Raw genomic sequence first — 20,163 nt, 5'->3', positions numbered from 1 at the left:
CCTACACAGAACTGAACTGAATCAAAGATGGCGGACAGAAATACTCGGATGGAAGCAAATGTAAGGGATTATAACGTCATAACTAATCATTCCAAAAACATGTACAGTTGACAGGAATGTTAGTTAATGTAGAGACAAACGATTATGCATTTTTAAAATCATAGTTCATTTACGAAAATCGTGATTTAGCCAGCTAGCTGACTAGCTTTATGGGTGTTGTGACATGAGTATGAAATTGTAATTCTGGTTGTTTTAGGAACTCCTGAAACAACCAGCAAACCAGGCTGTCGTTTTGGGAAACAGTGGATGTAAAGAATCTAGCTAGTTGAAGAATTTACTGCAAATTGAATGTACAATTTTGTAAGCTTGCCTTGCTGATATTTACCATGCAGATAGATGAAATCACGTAGCTAGCTATGTTCTTGCTTATTGTGCAGTGGATGATTAAAATCCCTCTATGCCCATGGATGTGTAGCTAGCTATCTAGCCGATCTGTGTATGGACCCAACCGTTTGGTATACATATTAGTTCAGAACCTAGCTATGAACCTCAGCTATCACAGCCAGTTGTATCAACTTCAAAACAGCCTGAATGACATTAATGAAGCCTATGGATTGAGTAGAATATAATATCATGTTGTGCCAAGGATGCAAGTCATATATACATGTAGTTATTACCATGCATGAGATCCCCACATTGTAGCCTGTACATTTAATATATTCACTGATCATGTACTCTACCTTGGCAAATAAAGGTGCAGTTTAGGTATGAATGTCTTTGAGATTATTTTTCAGTCATATCCAATACCAGGAGTATCAAATTCCAGTCTTTGAATGACACTGTGTCTTCATGTATGTATTACAATTATACACTTCAACAGTGTTTACCAATCTTGGTCCTGGGACATCAATGGTTACACATTGTAACTAATAGACTAGAAACAGGATTTAACTAGTTAATTCATTATTTACAGAAACATAATGTTAAAAAACAGTACACTACACTTCCTATGCATCATGTAAATACTCCAACACCGGTTCATCTCAACATCTAATGCCCTTCATCTGCATTGATCTGATAAACACAGGATAGGTGGAGTATTTCATCACATTACACTTCATTTCAACCAGTAGAGAATGTGAAACGCTTTATTGAAAAGCTCATTATCCAAGTGTTATAAATACAAGTTCAATCTGTCCTTCAATGCACATCTGTTGTGCATTATAAAAACAGAGGAAGAAAGAGGAGGTGGAGAGAGAGGTGTAAAAGACAGAAAAGGAAAGAGGTAAGCACATAGGAGCAGGGAAGGCAGCACATGATTAATGAATCACAGTGCTACCGAAATATTCTCTCAGTTCATCACAATTACATAATAGTGTCTCTAGTCGGCCTAAAGGTTATCTTAAAAGAGGGTGAGGTGGCGATGATGGGACTAGGGGTTGGCATCCTCTATCACATCAAAACATCTCTGCAGATGAGAGACAGATGGAGAGAGAGAGAGCATGTTTAAGCCTTGTGTTTTTATTTTTTATTCTAACATTGTTAGTCATCAATCAGGAGGTGAAATGCAAAACTGACCTTGGATCATTAACTCTGGGACTACTGCATCTATCTGTATTTCAATGTAAACCATCTCTTTAATAATACTTCCTGTATAATATAAACTGACCTGGGATCATTAACTCTGGGACTACTGCATCTCTGTCTGTATTTCAATGTAAAGCATCTCTTTAATAATACTTCCTGTTGACCCGACCAAGTGACCTCTCACCTCTGATCATGCTGTGCCCTCTATGTAGCCAGTTCAGATGCAGGAGGGGTTCACCGACACAGCTGCTATAACCTAGAGGATTTAGGGAGAAGAGGAGAGAGGGATGAAGTGAAGGAGAGAGACTGTTATTGAGAAAATAAGGTAGTTAAAGTGACAGTGTTCAACAGGAATCTGTGTGTGGCCTCACCTGGTGTCCACACCACACTAAGTGGCTGCAGAGTACTTTATGCTGAAAAACATGAACGGACACACAAGGACAAACAATATAGCGTAGTTATAGAAATAATGAAGTGTCTTACTATTCTCCATGGTTGGCCCTCTTGCCTATTCTTTGAAGGTGGAAGGAGCCACAGTTATACACCTGAGCCTGCTTACTGCACAACACAATCCATCAATCAGATTGATACATGAGTGTGTAGGTGTGGGTTATAGGGTGTCTAATAGTTCTACATTTCTTCAATATGGGTGATTTAAAACAGCCTGTTTTGTTTTTGCACAGACATCACACCCTTACCTAAACAGCACCCTCACCTGAGAAGTAGAAATCAAAGGGAGAGAAACTATGAATTGAATAACTGCAGTTGACATAGCTAAGTAAATGGAAGAATACTCCTATTGCAATGTGGATGGCCCTTAAAAGAGCCTTTGGTTGTGCATAGTGTAGTCTATGGTGTTGCCAGGGAACAGCACCCTCTTAAAAGCCTTTGGTTGTGCATAGTGTAGTCTATGGTGTTGCCAGGGAACAGCACCCTCTTAAAAGAGCCTTTGGTTGTGCATAGTGTAGTCTATGGTGTTGCCAGGGAACAGCACCCTCTTAAAAGAGCCTTTGGTTGTCCATAGTGTAGTCTATGGTGTTGCCAGGGAACAGCACCCTCTTAAAAGAGCCTTTGGTTGTGCATAGTGTAGTCTATGGTGTTGCCAGGGAACAGCACCCTCTTTGAAGAAGTAGGAGGTGAAGATCTCCCGCACACGGATTGCCTCTCTTGCAGCGTTGTTGGACACCGTCCTTGAAACATCCTGCAGAGCAGCAGACTCCTCCTCTGGGACACGGCGGCGAGCTGCAGATCCCCTCCTGGTCCTCGTGTCCATCTTAATGAAGTTACGCAGGACACAGGTAGCCTTCACACACCTGAATTCCTCCAGGAGGCAGTCCCAGTTGACCCTGGTCAACCAACCTTGCAGTGCCCTTCACGGTAACTGTAAGCAATCGTTTTGAAGGAATCTCCAGTTACAAGGTATCTGTAGGAATATGGAAGACAATGTAATTATTAGACTTTTACATCAACAGGTCATTGTGGATTACTAAAGTATAATATCCCTGATAAAAAAATCATGATAACATTGGATTGATAGATGCACGGGCACACATATGTACATGTGTAGCATGTGACAATAACAGGATCATATCAAGGATGACATCACAAATGAATACATAAATACCACTTGAAGCTTGATGATGAGTTGATCATTTGAATCAGCTGTGCAGTGCTGAGGCAAAAACAACAATGTGCCTCTTTGAGTCCCCAGGACTGAGAACCACTGCTCTTCATTGGGACCTCTTCATATGTAGACTGGCTTTCATAGCGCTCTTTATCTGAGGACAGAAAACCTCACAAGAAACACACTTGATTATAGTCAAATTACACCACACTGAATATTATGTTACTATTATCTCCGTCCTCACTTCTAGGGACAGGAACTACACAAAAGTACCTGCCCTATCCAGAATAACCTCCTCTCTCACTAACAGTTGGGGCTGCTATCCTTTCACCCTCCATGGTTGTTAGCTAGCTACCTACAAATGCATTTGGAGTTTGTTTTTTACAGTGATAAATAGATAGCTAATATGAAGTTAAGTAGCTGGTGATATTTAATTCACTTAGCTATCTATCTATATAATATTTATAGCTATATACACAGTATGTGAAGTTGGTTAGATAGCTAGCCAACTAGCTAGCTCATTTAGCAGCTCATTTGAGTTAGCCTGCACTGTAGCTAGTTAGCCTGTCTGGCCGAGGCATGTGAATTAGACTACGGGAGTTTTGTAACTTTTTCCACCATGGCTTACTGTAAATTGGGTTCTAACTGGTCTCCGGTAGTTTGTCTCGCTGACCATAACCGTGCTGATTGGCTATGCTGGTTAGGCTAATAGCTAGTTGGCTAGATAGTTAATGTTAGCTGGCTGGCTAAGATAACTGCATATAGCTAACGTTAGCTGGCTGGCTAATATAACTCCATATAGCTAATGTTAGCTGGCTAAGATAACTGCATATAGATAATGTTAGCTGGCTGGCTAAGATAACTGCATATAGCTAATGTTAGCTGGCTGGCTAAGATAACTTCATATAACAAACATTCTTTGATATTTGGTTAGATGGCGTTATGTATTTCCAAAACTGTGGTTTACTTTAATCAATCAAGTCATGAGTGCAAATTATTGCTTTAATTTAAAGTTATACATTTTAAGTTATTTCTGTTGTAGTTTACATTATAGGGAATAGGCTGGTCCTCCATTTTACTTCACACCTGACTTTGGCATTCTTCTAAATTCTGATTGGTTTAATGGAATAACTCCAAAAATAGAACTGTGAGGTGTTATTTTGCATTGGAAATGGAACATGTTTTAATATTTTATTTGATATTTTATAAACAATACAAAACATACACATACAAACAACATCATAGAAACATTAACTACATCACACCTGCCCAGACCCACTAGAACACACCTCCATCTCCATTAACTACATCACACCTGCCCAGACCCACTAGAACACACCTCCATCTCCATGAACTACATCACACCTGCCCAGACCCACTAGAACACACCTCCATCTCCATGAACTACATCACACCTGCCCAGACCCACTAGAACACACCTCCATCTCCATGAACTACATCACACCTGCCCAGACCCACTAGAACACACCTCCATCTCCATGAACTACATCACACCTGCCCAGACCCACTACAACACACCTCCATCTCCATTAAAACTACATCACACCTGCCCAGACCCACTAGAACACACCTCCATCTCCATGAACTACATCACACCTGCCCAGACCCACAGAACACACCTCCATCTCCATTAACTACATCACACCTGCCCAGACCCACTAGAACACACCTCCATCTCTATTAACTACATCACACCTGCCCAGACCCACTAGAACACGCCCCCATCTCCATTAACTACATCACACCTGCCCAGACCCACTAGAACACACCTCCATCTCTATTAACTACATCACACCTGCCCAGACCCACTAGAACACGCCCCCATCTCCATTAACTACATCACACCTGCCCAGACCCACTATAACACGCCCCCATCTCCATTAACTACATCACACCTGCCCAGACCCACTATAACACGCCCCCATCTCTATTAACTACATCACACCTGCCCAGACCCACTAGAACACACCTCCATCTCCATTAACTACATCACACCTGCCCAGACCCACTAGAACACACCTCCATCTCCATTAACTACATCACACCTGCCCAGACCCACTAGAACACACCTCCATCTCTATTAACTACATCACACCTGCCCAGACCCACTAGAACACGCCCCCATCTCCATTAACTACATCACACCTGCCCAGACCCACTATAACACGCCCCCATCTCCATTAACTACATCACACCTGCCCAGACCCACTATAACACGCCCCCATCTCTATTAACTACATCACACCTGCCCAGACCCACTAGAACACACCTCCATCTCCATTAACTACATCACACCTGCCCAGACCCACTAGAACACACCTCCATCTCCATTAACTACATCACACCTGCCCAGACCCACTAGAACACACCTCCATCTCCATTAACTACATCACACCTGCCCAGACCCACTAGAACACACCTCCATCTCCATTATCACCACAGAGGATTGGTTGATTTCCAGTTGAAGTATTTAATGATTGTTTTTAAATGTAGTATTTAAAATGATTGACGAGAAGTATAGTCCAACCATCCAGTAACTTGTTTCATGCGCATCAAAGGTGAGGGTGAATTTCAGATGTTCACTGCTTGTATTGATGAAGGAGTGGAATCGATGAAGTTCCTCTGCTGTCCCCTGGAATAGAAGGAACACGTCATCAATGAAGACTTTTACAGAGCCTGATGAGGTGCTAGAATGGATTGTTAGGGCTGACAATCACATTCTTCTCTAACAACCCCACATACAGATTGGCATAATTAGATGCTATTTTTTTTTAACTACAATGACCATAATGACCTGAGCGCCTACTTGTCTTGTCTGTGTTTCTTTTACACCTGCTACGTAAAAGAGACAGAAGAATGTGTAACAGTATAGCTTCCGTTCCTCTCCTCGCCCCTACCTGGGCTCGAACCAGGGATTCTGCACACATCAACAACTGCCTCCCACGAAACATCGTTACCATCGCTATTAGTGCGCACCCCGCTAACTAACTAGTCATTTCACATCGGTTACAAATGCACAATGGTCAATGCTATCTGGGATTCTTGGGACATCCCTACCCTGAACCCTAACCCCTAACTTAACCATTTTAAATGCCAACTTCAATGGGCTAGGGACGTCCCAAGGATGTATCTCTACCTGAAAATACATAATCTAAGTGATTGATAGTTGGTATTCAGCAGTCATAAAGCCTTATTTACTTTAATGAACTACTAAAATAGTGATTTTGTCAGACAGCAGCTCTACACTTTATTGACTGACTGATCCATTCATCCTTCCATCCCTCCTCAGCCTTCCTCTCCTCTGAAGACCCAGTGAGGATGGAGCTCAGTCAGAGAGCTGTTGAGGGACTGGTTAGGAAGAACACTTCTACAGCCAGAGAGGTGAAAGGTCACACATGGTTTAGATGGTAAATATTTATGTCCTCTTAGAGGTTCATCACGTCAGCTAAAGGGAATATGTTCCATCATCCATGTTTATTTACATTAGTACAAATTGTCCACTGATATTGGTGTAATTTCTCACCCCTTTTGGCTGTATGAAAGTTAATTTCCCCTCAGACACACACATTTGTTCTTTGATATTATGAAGGTAATTTATGTAGAATGTACTTTTCCCCACTAATTCACCCCATCTCTTTATATTGCTGATGCATATTCAGTGGCCTGACTGCATCCAGACTATGTCAAAGGCCCATCCTGGTAGATCTGAACCTAATGCAGCTTGGAGTGATCAGATGAGAAGTCACATTTAGGTGCCAGGTGTAACTGAGGATGTAGATGCTCCATATCCATTACTTTGAATGTTTTATATAATATGACTAAATGTGTTTCTGTGTTACAGGGGCAGTCAAGAAATGGAACGGCAAGGCCACAGAACATGACATAAGCAGAGCTGTGGGAGACCACCTCAAGCCCCTGGTAGAGCCGGGGGTGGTGTTTACCACTCCACCAGCAGAGCTGTGGGAGACCACCTCAAGCCCCTGGTAGAGCCGGGGGTGGTGTTTACCACTCCACCAGCAGAGCTGTGGGAGACCACCTCAAGCCCCTGGTAGAGCCGGGGGTGGTGTTTACCACTCCACCACGCCTTCAGCAGGCTGGAAAAGTGGGATTGATCTGTTTGATCCATTTGTTTGTTTAATAGTTGAATCCTTTGATGTTTTACTGATTTCAACATGTTTCATTTTCAACAAATGCACTGGGTTGGTTAAAAAGTGATACTAAAATTACATACCATGAACTATATTAACATAGTGGAAGATAAACTGAATTGAAAAGTAAACCACTACTACTATTTTTGATATACTTCATTTATACGGTTTTTCTAAGATGGACCAAGATATATATTTTTTGTCAACAAACATGTTAAGTGTATTTAACTAGGGAAGAACAATTATTATTTACATGATGGTTCAGGGGAACCGTGGGTTAACTGCCTTGTTCAGGGGAACCGTGGGTTAACTGCCTTGTTCAGGGGAACCGTGGGTTAACTGCCTTGTTCAGGGGAACCGTGGGTTAACTGCCTTGTTCAGGGGAACCGTGGGTTAACTGCCTTGTTCAGGGGAACCGTGGGTTAACTGCCTTGTTCAGGGGAACCGTGGGTTAACTGCCTTGTTCAGGGGAACCGTGGGTTAACTGCCTTGTTCAGGGGAACCGTGGGTTAACTGCCTTGTTCAGGGGAACCGTGGGTTAACTGCCTTGTTCAGGGGCAGAACGACAGATTTTTACCTTGTCAGCTCAGGGATTCGATCCAGCAAATTTTCAGTTACTGGCCCTACGCTCCAACCACTAGGCTACCTGCTGCCCCAAATATGTGTTGCTTTTGCAAGAGTCTGTTGATTGGTCGGTCATTGGGTTCATTCGTTTCGCAATATGTTCAAATCAAGCTTTATTTATTTATCAAATTTCAGGCATGGCTTCACAGAAAGAAAAAAATTACAACATCTCACATTTACTACACAACAAACATAAGGGTAAAAACAAGATTAAATGGAAGACTAATGAGCATTTTAAGAAAATTACATTTGATTAAAATATTAACAATATGATGTTTTACTCCATTGTTTGTTGTTACGTTCCCCAGCAAGAAAACATAAATGTCCCTTAAATATCAAAGAGTCACTGACAACAACAAGTAAACAGGTGGGGTTTTAGAAGGGGCTCTGAAAGACACTATGGGGAGTGTCCACTGAGAGTTGACGAGTAACAACAACTGGGACATAAAAGACACCCACCATGAGACCCACTAAATCTGCCCAAGAAGAGGCAAACAAAAGAAAAACCCACACCAAACTTAAAGACAGGAAGCAAACCAAAAAGGTGGAGCAACTAAAGGTGTTGACTCTCCACATCTATCAAGACAACTGGAGCACTGGGCCAGACACTCTTAAATAGAACCTGGACCAGCTCAGGTGAAACACCTTCCCACTAACGAGATGGACAAGCCAGCACAGGTGTAACACATACTGACTAACGAGGTGACACCAATCAGTGCGTCCTACATGTTAACGAGTTATACGTGCTTACGAGCTATACGTCCTGATGAGCTATACGTGCTGACGAGCTACGAGCTATACGTGTTGACGAGCTATAGGTGCTGTCGAGCTATACGTGCTAACGAGCTATACGTGCTGTCGAGCTATACGTGCTGACGAGCTATACGTGCTAACGAGCTATACGTGCTGACGAGCTATACGTGCTGACGAGCTATACGTCCTGATGAGCTACACGTGCTGACGAGCTATACGTGTTGACGAGCTATAGGTGCTGACGTGCTGTACGTGCTGACGAGCTATACGTGCTGACGAGCTATACGTGCTGACGAGCTATACGTGCTACCGAGCTATACGTGTTGACGAACTATAGGTGCTGAGGAGCTATACGTGTTGATGAGCTATAGGTGCTAACAAGCTATACGTGTTGACAAGCTATACATGTTAACAAGCTATACGTGTTGATGAGCTATACGTGTTGACGAGCTATACGTCCTGACGAGCTATACGTGCTGACGAGCTATACGTGCTACGAGCTATACGTGTTGACGAGCTATACGTGCTGACGAGCTATACGTGTTGACGAGCTATACGTGCTGACGAGCTATACGTCCTGACGAGCTATACGTCCTGGCGAGCTATACGTGCTACGAGCTATACGTGCTAACGAGCTATACGTGCTAAAGTCCAACCTTGAAACATAAATGGAAAAACCAAAGACTGTAACACCTACCCCTTAGGACAACAAATATATTTTATATTTATGACTCAATTTATTAGGATTGTTAATAAAATTGATTATAGACCGATTTATTATACTGCGTCCATGTGTATAAGCTGCAAGTACGTTGAAATTAAATAGTTTTCTTTTATACTTTCAACTAAAACCAAACTTATATTGTACGACGGTCATAGTCTTATTTTCAACGACATTTTGCTAGGTGGGATATCCCCAATGTCACAGTTTTAACGTGTCCAAATCAATAGTCCAAATGCAGAAACAGTTTGTGATAAATTGAAAACCTAAACATAAAATGTACTATATACACAAAAATCTGCCACAATAATCATATTACTTAAACAACTGCATAAGCACCAGAAACGCTGTTGTTTTGACAAGTAGCAATAAATCACTGATATCGATTAGGGGTGACATCAGGTTGTAGGTGCTGTTGAAACTAACACAACTAAAAAAACACATGGAAATGGGAGATATATTTTACCTCACTAGTTAGAGGACAACCTGCAGAAGACAGTCAGCTACATTTTGGAGTGATGCATGTAAATTTAGGGGTCGCTAAACAAAGGAAACAAAACTTATTTGTCATCACTCATCGATATCATGTTGAAATCATTTGTGCAAGAGGAGGGAGATGAGGTTGCACATCCTGTTAAAACTAACAGCTCAAAAACCACACAGAATCTGGGAGTAATGTGTACATCCCTGGTTAGAAGACAATTTGTAGAAAATAGATCGCTACATTTTGAAGTGTTGCATTTTGATTTAAGTGGGTCACCAACGTGGGAAGTGTAACACAACTCTTTTTGTGTTAGTCACTTTTTGTTAAATCACATAAATAGTACTCTTCCAATTCAGAGCCTGGATTTTCCCCCTGAGGCTAATATCCATATCATGTTGAAATCAATAGAACAGGGGACAAACATTTAGGGTTCTACATTGTGACATCATTAGAATACTCCTACTACAATGTTAAAACATTCTACATTGTGACATCATTAAAATATTCCTACTACAATGTTAAAACATTCTACATTGTGACATCATTAAAATACTCCTACTACAACGTTAAAACATTCTACATTGTGACATCATTAAAATACTCCTACTACAATGTTAAAACATTCTACATTGTGACATCATTAAAATATTCCTACTACAATGTTAAAACATTCTACATTGTGACATCATTAAAATACTCCTACTACAATGTTAAAACATTCTACATTGTGACATTAATTCATTGATATCATCAAACAACTCCATGTATTTTCTGATGTTTAATCAGAGATCTTTTATCAGTGTATCTCTTCCCACATTGATCACAGCACGGATTCTCTCCTGTGTGTGTTCTCTGGTGTACAGTTAGATAGCTTGATGTAGTAAAACTCTTCCCACATTGACCACAGCCATAAGGTTTCTCTCCTGTGTGTGTTCTCTGGTGTACAAGACGGCTAGGTCTAGTAAAAATCTTCCCACATTCATCACAGCTATACGATTTCTTTCCTGTGTGTCTTCTCTGGTGTAATATTAGGTTGAATACCAGAGGAAAACTCTTCCCACATTCATCACAGCTATACGATTTCTTTCCTGTGTGTGTTCTCTGGTGTAATATCAGGCCCCTTAGCTGAGTACAACTCTTCCCACATTGAGTACAGCTATAATATTTCTGTAATCCTGTGTGGATTATCTGATGAATTTTAATGCCTGCTGAGGAGGTGAATCTCTTCCCACAATCAGAGCAGCAGTGAGTTCTCTTCCTTGTGGATCTCCGCAGATGTTTCTTGAGGTGTTCTGATGTGGAGAAACTCTTCTCTGCCTTGTCAGCATCATTAGGTTGTTGAGGCTCCCCAGAGGATCCACAATAGTCCCGTCTCTCTCCTGTGTAAACAACAAAGTCAGACAGATGTTTAAAGGCCCACAACAGCAGAAATCCACTGTAAAAGTGATGTAAAAGTGATGCCAACAGCATAGCCATGATGTTGTACAATAATTGACACCTGTAATGAATGTAATGATTATTTGACATTTGTCTTAAAATGAGCAAGAATAGTCATATTTGCCTTGTTTTCACATTAGTAGTAACATCTAAGATTGTAGACTAGAAATAAGTTATTCATGTTGTTGAAACTCTAAGCAGTGTGACAGACGACTTTTGGGCTCCAATATAAGCCCCTTTCTGTGTTTAATAAAATTGCGGCATGAGGGCGATGCACACACAATTTGATTGCAGAAACACCTCCCTGCTAATGAGGAAACCACTAGTTATGGATGTAGTATATCTGCTAATGAGGAAACCACTAGTTATGGATGTAGTATATCTGCTAATGAGGAAACCACTAGTTATGGATGTAGTATATCTGGTAATGAGGAAACCAATAGTTATGGATGTAGTATATCTGCTAATGAGGAAACCACTAGTTATGGATGTAGTATATCTGCTAATGAGGAAACCACTAGTTATGGATGTAGTATATCTGCCTGGAGCAAAACTGGTGAGGAAAGCTTTTAGTTTTTCACAATGTATTCTGAATGTGAATGGGGGAAAACTCAGGGGAGTAACCTCCATTTCTAGGTTGCTTATTAGTGCATTTCACACTACTTTGGATTATAATTGTAAGGATCGCTTGAATGTCCTGCTTAATATAATGGTTGATACAGTATTAAGAATGATGTGTAATTATTGAAGAACGGCGTTAATGACAGTATCCATTTGGGTGTCAATAAAGTGTCAATAAAGTTAATATTTTTTATTTACCTTTATTTAACCAGGTGGCCAGTTGAGAACAAGTTCTATTTTACAACTGCGACCTGGCCAAGATAAAGCAAAGCAGTGCGACAAAAAAACAACAGAGTTACACGTGGGATAAACAAACGTACAGTTAACAACACAATAGAAAAATCTATATAGTGTGTGCAAATGGAGTACGGAGGTAAGGCAATAAATAGGCCTTAGTGGCAAAATAATTACAATTTAGCAAATTAACACTGGAGTGATAGATGTGCAGATGATGATGTGCAAGTAGAATTACTGGTGTGCAAAAGAGCAAAAAAATAAATAAATAATCATAAAACAATAGAGATGGTAGTTGGATGGGCTATTTACAGATGGGCTGTGTGCAGCTGCAGCGATAGGTAAGCTGCTCAGATAGTTGCTTCTTAAAGTTAGTGAGGGAGTTAAAGTTAGTGAAGTCTCCAACTTCAGCGATTTTTGCAATTCGTTCCAGTCATTGGCAGCAGAGAACTGTAAGGAAAGGCGGCCAAAGAAGGTGTTGGCTTTGGGGATAACCAGTGAGATATACCTCCTGGAGCGCGTGTTATGGGTGGGTGTTGCTATGGTGACCAGTGAGCTGAGTGAAGGCGGCCTAGCAAAGACTTAGATGACCTGGAGCCAGTGGGTTTGGCGACGAATATGTAGCGAGGGCCAGCCGACAAGAGCATACAGGTCGCAGTGGTGGGTGGTATATGGGGCTTTAGTGACAAAACGGATGGCACTGTGATAGACTGCATCCAGTTTGCTGAGTAGAGTGTTGGAGGCTATTTTTTAAATGACATCACCGAAGTCAAGGATCGGTAGGATAGTCAGTTTTACGAGGGTATGTTTGGCAGTGTGAGTGAAGAAGGCTTTGTTGCGAAATAGGAAGCCAATTCTAGATTTAATTTTGGATTGGAAATGCTTAATATTAGTCTGGAAGGAGAGTTTACAGTCTAGCCAGACACCTAGATATTTATAGTTGTCCACATATTCTAAGTCAGAACCGTGCAGAGTAGTGATGCTAGTCGGGCGGGTGTGGGCAGTGATCGGTTGTTGATTGATAGGTTGTTCTTATCGGCTGTTGAGTCTGCTGATAAGAATACGGTGATTGACAGAGTCAAAAGCCTTGGCCAGGTCGATGAAGACGGCTGCACAGTACTGTCTTTTATCGATGGCGGTTCTGATATCGTTTAGTACCTTGAGCGTGGCTGACGTGCACCCATGACCAGCTCTGAAACCAGATTGCATAGCGGAGAAGGTACGGTGGGATTCGAAATGGTCGGTAATCTGTTTGTTAACTTGGCTTTCGAAGACCTTAGAAAGGCAGGGTAGAATAGATATATGTCTGTAGGTTTGGGTCTAGAGTGTCTCCCCCTTTGAAGAGGGGGATGACCACGGCAGCTTTACAATCTTTAGGAATCTCAGACGATACAAAAGAGAACAGACTATATATATATAGTATATACCTGTATATACCTTAATAAAAGGCACATGATAGCCAGCTTGGAGGTTTCCAAAAGGCATTCAGGCCAAAGAGTTCAATCTTGGTTTCATCAGACCAGAGAATCTTGTTTCTCATGGTCTGAGAGTCCTTTAGGTGCCTTTTTGGCAAACTCCAAGCGGGCTGTCAGGTGCCTTTTACTGAGGAGTGGCTTCCGTCTGGCCACTCTACCACAAACGCCTGATTGAACTCTAGAGCTCTGTCAGAGTAACCATCGGGTTCTTGGTCACCTCCCTGATAAAGGCCCTTCTTCCCCGATTGCGTAGTTTGGCCGGGGGGGCAGCTCTAGGAAGAGTCTTCCAAACTTCTTCCATTAAAAAATTATGGTGGCCACTGTGTTCTTGGGGACTTTCAATGTTGCAGACATTTTTTGGTACCATTCCCCAGATCTGTGCCTCGACACAATCCTGTGTCGGAGCTCTAAGGACAATTTCTTCAACCTCATTGCTTGGTGTTTGCTCTGACATGCATTGTCAACTGTGGGACATTATATAGACAGGTGTAATCATACACAATATGATTTCATGTGGCACAAACAAAAAACACAAATTCTCAGTCAAAAATATAAGTCAGAATACAGCCTTTCTATTCTCTCATTTGATTTCAGGATCTCTGAATGTTCTTCCACACAGAGAGCAGTGGTAGGACTTTTACCGTGTTTATCCTCTAATGCTCCTTCAGGCTCCCCGACCAGGTAAAACCCTTTACAGACTGGGAGCATTGGAAAGGCTTTTCTCCTCTGTATCCTCTCATGAGCTTTAAGGTACGCCATTTGTGAAAATCTGTTTTTACACTGGGAGCAGAAAATGCTTTTCTCCTGTGTATTCTCTCATGCCTTTTCAGGTTAGTTAACATGGTAAAACTCTTTCCACACTGAGAGCATTGGTAAGGATTTTCTCCTGTGTGTGTCCTCTCATGCAGTTTTAGGTTCCCTAACCAGCAAAAACTATTTTCACAGTGGGAGCAGTGGTGTTGTCTCGCTGGTCTGGGCGTCTCTGGGTCTGGTTCCTCTGAAGGACTCTTCCCGCTGTCAGAGTGAGAGTCTGGTTTCTCTCCTTGCAAAGACACACAGAGTATGTCGTTAAACAGAGACCTAAATGAAACCTCCACATGATAAAACTGTCTTCCTATGAAGTTTAATCTAGACTAGATCCCTCAATAAAAGAGCAGAACTGGTTGTCACAGAGTGGCTGTAGTGCTTTGTAGGCTGGGTAAATCCATTTGAATTCAATACATTTTTGACAGCATCCCTTTTGATTTAAAGAAATCTTTCCTTACATGTTTGACTATGGAAGAAGTGGTAAGAAAGTGACTTCATGTAACTGAATGTAAAAACATCCATGAGTTATACAGTACCAGTCAAACGAGTGGACACACCTACTCATTCAAGGGTTATAATTATTTGTTGTACCATTTTATCTACATTGTAGAATAATCGTGAAGAAATCAAAACTATGAAATAACACATATGGAATCATGTAGTAACCAAAAAAAGTGGTAAACAATTCTAAATATATTTTAGATTTTTCAAAGTAGCAACCCTTTGCCTTGACAGCTTTGCACACGCTTGGCATTCTCTCAACCAGCTTCACCTGGAATGCTTTTCCAACAGTCTTGAAGGAGTTCCCACATATGCTGAGCACTTGTTGGCTGCTTTTCCTTCACTCTGCGGTCCAACTCATCCCAAACCATCTCAATTGGGTGGAGGTCAGGTGATTGTGAAGGCCAGGTTATCTGATGCAGCACTCCATCACTCTCCTTCTTGGTAAAATAGCCCTTACACAGCCTGGAGGTGTGTTGGTTCATTGTCCTGTTGAAAAACAAATAATAGTCCCACTAAGCGCAAACCAGATGGGATGGCGTATCGCTTCAGAACGCTGTGGTAGCCAGACAGGTGCGTGCCTTTCCAAATCATGTCCAATCAATTTAATTTACCACAGGTGGACTCCAAACAAGTTGTAGAAACATCTCAACGATGATCATTGGAAACAGGATGCACCTGAGGTCAATTTCAAGTCTTACAGCAAAGGGTCTGAATACTTATGTAAATAAGGTATTTCTGTTTTTTATTTTTAATAAATGTAAAAAAATATCTCCAAACCTATTTTCTCTTTGTCATTACGGGGTATTGTGTGTAGACTGATGAGGATTTTTATTTATTTAATCAATTGTAGAATAAGGCTGTAACGTAACAAAATGTGGAAAGATTTAAGTGACAAAAAAGGGGGTTAAAGACTTAAAGACATGTAAAAATGTAGATATAATTTTTTACATCTCTTAGATATCAGACAGACACTTCAGAACAAACTTCCTTTAGATGTTCTGGGGGAAACAATGTTACTATGGTTACTGTTGTTCCACTATGGTTACTGTTGTTCCATGTTGTGAATGTTATCCAATGTGTTACTATGGTTACTGTTGTTCCATGTTGTGAATGTTATCCAATGTGTTACTATGGGTTATAGCAGTATGGACTGTTGTTCCATGTTGTGAATGTTATCCAATGTTTTACTATGGTTACTGTTGTGAATGTTATCCAATGTGTTACTATGGTTACTGTTGTTCCATGTTGTGAATGTTATCCAATACGTTCCTATGGTTACTGTTGTTCACTGTTGTGAATGTTATCCAATGTTTTACTATGGTTACTGTTGTTCCATGTTGTGAATGTTATCCAATGTGTTCCTATGGTTACTGTTGTTCCATGTTGTGAATGTTATCCAATGTGTTACTATGGTTACTGTTGTTCCATGTTGTGAATGTTATCCAATGTGTTACTATGGGTTATAGCAGTATGGACAAATATTTTTTGTTGATACTTCCATGGGTCTTACAGTTCAAAATCAAATAGCAAAATTATCCTTGGTATAACCTTCTTAAAACAGTACAATACAGGGGAAGCCCTTCATGTTGTTTAAACCTTAAAACAATTCCATATAGCTTAGAAGAACCCCCCCCCCCTCAGACAGGTCTTAGACTGTAATGGGTTAAAACTATCTGAGACTTACATTACTCTGAGACTAGTTATCCTGGGATCTAACATTACTCCGAGACTAGTTCTCCTGGGATCTTACATTACTCTGAGACTAGTTATCCTGGGATCTAACATTACTCTGAGACTAGTTATCCTGGGATCTGACATTACTCTGAGACTAGTTATCCTGGGATCTAACATTACTCTGAGACTAGTTATCCTGGGATCTTACATTACTCTGAGACTAGTTATCCTGGGGAATAGTTTTAATACATTTGCAAAAAATCTAAACCTGTTTTTGATTTGGCATTAAGGGTATTGTGATGGCATTATGGGGTATTGTGATGGCATTATGGGGTATTGTGTGTAGATTGATGAGGATTTAAAAAATAATCAACAATTTTAGAATAATGGGATGCACCGATATCACATTTTTGGCCAATATTTTCCTTGCCCCAAAAAACGATACCGATAACCGATATTTAAATTTTTAGCGGCCTTTTAACATTCTAGTACAGTTAAAAAGTTAAACACACACGGACGCAGCAGTCTAAGTCACTGCATCTCAGTGCAAGAGGCGTCACTACAGTCCCTGGTTCCAATCCAGGCTGTATCACATCAGGCCGTGATTGGGAGACCCATAGTAGTTGTCTGTTATTGGTGTAGAGGGAACGACAAAGGAGATGGATCCCACAGTAGTTGTCTATTATTGGTGTAGAGGGAACGACAAAGGAGAGGGATCCCACATGTGGATAGGAAGACACAAATTATCATTATTACTGGAAAATATTCATTTAAAATCCAGGAATTGAACAACTTTAGCTCTCTAGGTCAAGCCAGTAGGCTACAGTAGGTTGTAACGCTCTAGGTCATGCCAGTAGGTTACAGTAGGTTGTATCTCTCTAGGTCATGCCAGTAGGTTAGAGTAGGTTGTATCTCTCTAGGTCATGCCAGTAGGTTACAGTAGGTTGTATCTCTCTAGGTCATGCCAGTAGGCTACAGTAGGTTGTATCTCTCTAGGTCATGCCAATAGGTTACAGTAGGTTGTAACTCTCTAGGTCATGCCAGTAGGTTACAGTAGGTTGTATCTCTCTAGGTCATGCCAGTAGGCTACAGTAGGTTGTATCTCTCTAGGTCATGTCAGTAGGTTACAGTAGGTTGTATCTCTCTAGGTCATGCCAGTAGGTTACAGTAGGTTGTATCTCTCTAGGTCATGCCACGTGGAAACAATTATCAACCCAATGTGGAAAGAAGTTTCCTAATGATTAAGTTATGTGGACACGTGACCTACCGACAACTTTGATAAAAACACTATAGGAGTTATCTCCAGATCGCTATGCATATTCATGCTAGTAGCTTAGCATCTCTCTCCATTGAATACAGGCGGTGCATATTCATGCTAGTAGCTTAGCATCTCTCTCCATTGAATACAGGCGGTTGACGACAACAACCCTCATAGAATATAAACAATAGATTACAATAATAAGATTAGTCCACCAATCCAAAGAAAGGATAGGCGGGAGCTAGACAACCCACAGTGCCGCTTTGTGGACAACAACTCCCCTTGTCAGGGCGGAGAGACATCTTGTCAGTATATCCATAATCTTTGGTGTAGCCAACCCAACTCTCACATGGCACTATTGGGGGGCACGGTGTGTCGTAAAACATCACTACATGAAAATCACTACATGCCGTGCCCCCCAGTCTGCGGTCAGCAGATAGACCCTTCTCAAATATAAATGTTAAGTCACTTTTGGAAACCGAACAGAGAAAACAAGGGGTAGCTTGTTCTCTACGTCGTCTGATTCTAGACATATCAGTCATCATCCTGGGCCCTCCGTTGAAGAGGTATTGACGAGCCAACTCCGAATATCCAAAGTTAAAAACAAAATTCAAGGCGGCACTTACTGGTGTTACTCAGATCTCCTATCTCCACCTCTTCATCATTCAATGTGACAGTAATCTCCCCTTCCTTCTTCACTCCAAAAACTACATCCTCATCTTTCTCTTCTTTCACTGTAACATCCTCCTCCTCTTTCACTCTGAACGCGTCTTCCTCTTCTTTCACTGAAACGTCTTTCTCGTCTTCTTTCAGGGTAACAGCCTCATCCTCTACTTCTTTTTTAACTGTGACATCCTCCTCTTCCTTCTCCTCTTTCACGACAATGTTCAGCCCCAGAGCTTCTTTCTCCGTCCAGCAGACCTCCTCTTCTTTAACAAGAGGGGAGTAGTTTAGTGAGCTCATGTTCGGGGATGTTAGCTAGCTAGCTATCATTAGCGACTAGGCTAGTGCTAATTTAACCAGTCAGCTACTATAGCTGACTAATACAAAATAACGTAATATTACATTAAATAGGTTAACAAGTAGATACGACCTAAGTGTGTCGAAAACACAGTAGGTAATATACACCGAAAGCGTATAAATAGCTTGAATCTTTCGGCTATGTTGGCTAGCAAGCTACCGAGGTGGTTGACGAGCTGTTTATGAAGAACCGTCCACTAGATTATACGTCACGCTGGCAGCGTCGCCTGAAAGACGCACATCGCCGTCTGCTGACTGGAGGGGAAACGCAGTTGAGGATCATATTTTATTTTCAGACAAAGATTATTGTAAATGGATGTAATTAAATAATACCATTATATTGAGACATACAAAGACAGGAATGTGTTGATTGATTAGTGCGAATAAAAAATGGTTACTACAGCACATTTAAGGCAGTTTCATTAAGTCAAACTAAATCTAAATAATTAGCCAGCTACTGTAGGTCTATACTGCTCCTACATGGTGTAACAATACATCATGTAGATGTATATAATGAACAGACTAGGTCTATACTGCTCCTACATGGTGTAACAATACATCATGTAGATGTATATAATGAACAGACTAGGTCTATACTGCTCCTACATGGTGTAACAATACATCATATCAATACATCTAGCTGCTGTTGGTGTTTACAATGTCCTGTTGGCAGCATTGTATCTATAGCCATGCTGTTACAATAACCAGACTAGCTTGGTTAGCTAGCTAGCTAGCTGCTGTTGGTGTTTACAATGTCCTGTTGGCAGCATTGTATCTATAGCCATGCTGTTACAATAACCAGACTAGCTTGGTTAGCTAGCTAGCTAGCTGCTGTTGGTGTTTACAATGTCCTGTTGGCAGCATTGTATCTATAGCCATGCTGTTACAATAACCAGACTAGCTTGGTTAGCTAGCTAGCTGCTGTTGGTGTTTACAATGTCCTGTTGGCAGCATTGTATCTATAGCCATGCTGTTACAATAACCAGACTAGCTTGGTTAGCTAGCTAGCTGCTGTTGGTGTTTGCAATGTCCTGTTGGCAGCATTGTATCTATAGCCATGCTGTTACAATAACCAGACTAGCTTGGTTAGCTAGCTAGCTGCTGTTGTTGTTTACAATGTCCTGTTACAAGTAGTATCAAGAATTGCACTTTTGATCTAAGAATTGCACCA

The 20,163-nt window shown here is 41.1% G+C and overlaps 2 protein-coding genes across 4 annotated transcripts in view; one reads left to right on the top strand and one right to left on the bottom strand.

The window, feature by feature from the left end:
• Positions 1–20,163, top strand: part of LOC139548778 (zinc finger protein ZFP2-like) — a 497,157-nt gene that overhangs the window by 290,278 nt on the left and 186,716 nt on the right. The window lies entirely within an intron of this gene.
• The window catches only part of LOC139549320 (zinc finger protein 664-like), a 110,429-nt gene continuing 93,249 nt past the window's right edge, over positions 2,984–20,163 (bottom strand). Inside the window, exons 1-2 of one of the 3 annotated variants that reach the window (XM_071359674.1) lie at positions 18,599–19,251; positions 8,105–11,341 (exon numbers count right to left, since the gene is read on the bottom strand). In XM_071359674.1, coding sequence (XP_071215775.1) covers positions 10,713–11,341; positions 18,599–18,935 — 966 coding nt within the window. In that variant the 5' untranslated portion in view covers positions 18,936–19,251 and the 3' untranslated portion in view covers positions 8,105–10,712. Of the gene's footprint in view, positions 3,381–8,104; positions 11,342–18,598; positions 19,252–20,163 lie in introns of those variants that run through there. The other 2 variants (XM_071359685.1, XM_071359663.1) reach the window with 2 other exon arrangements.

Source organism: Salvelinus alpinus, chromosome 2, assembly GCF_045679555.1.
Source record: "Salvelinus alpinus chromosome 2, SLU_Salpinus.1, whole genome shotgun sequence".
Taxonomy (NCBI): Eukaryota; Metazoa; Chordata; class Actinopteri; order Salmoniformes; family Salmonidae; genus Salvelinus; species Salvelinus alpinus.
This window is presented reverse-complemented; position numbering and strand designations above follow the sequence as displayed.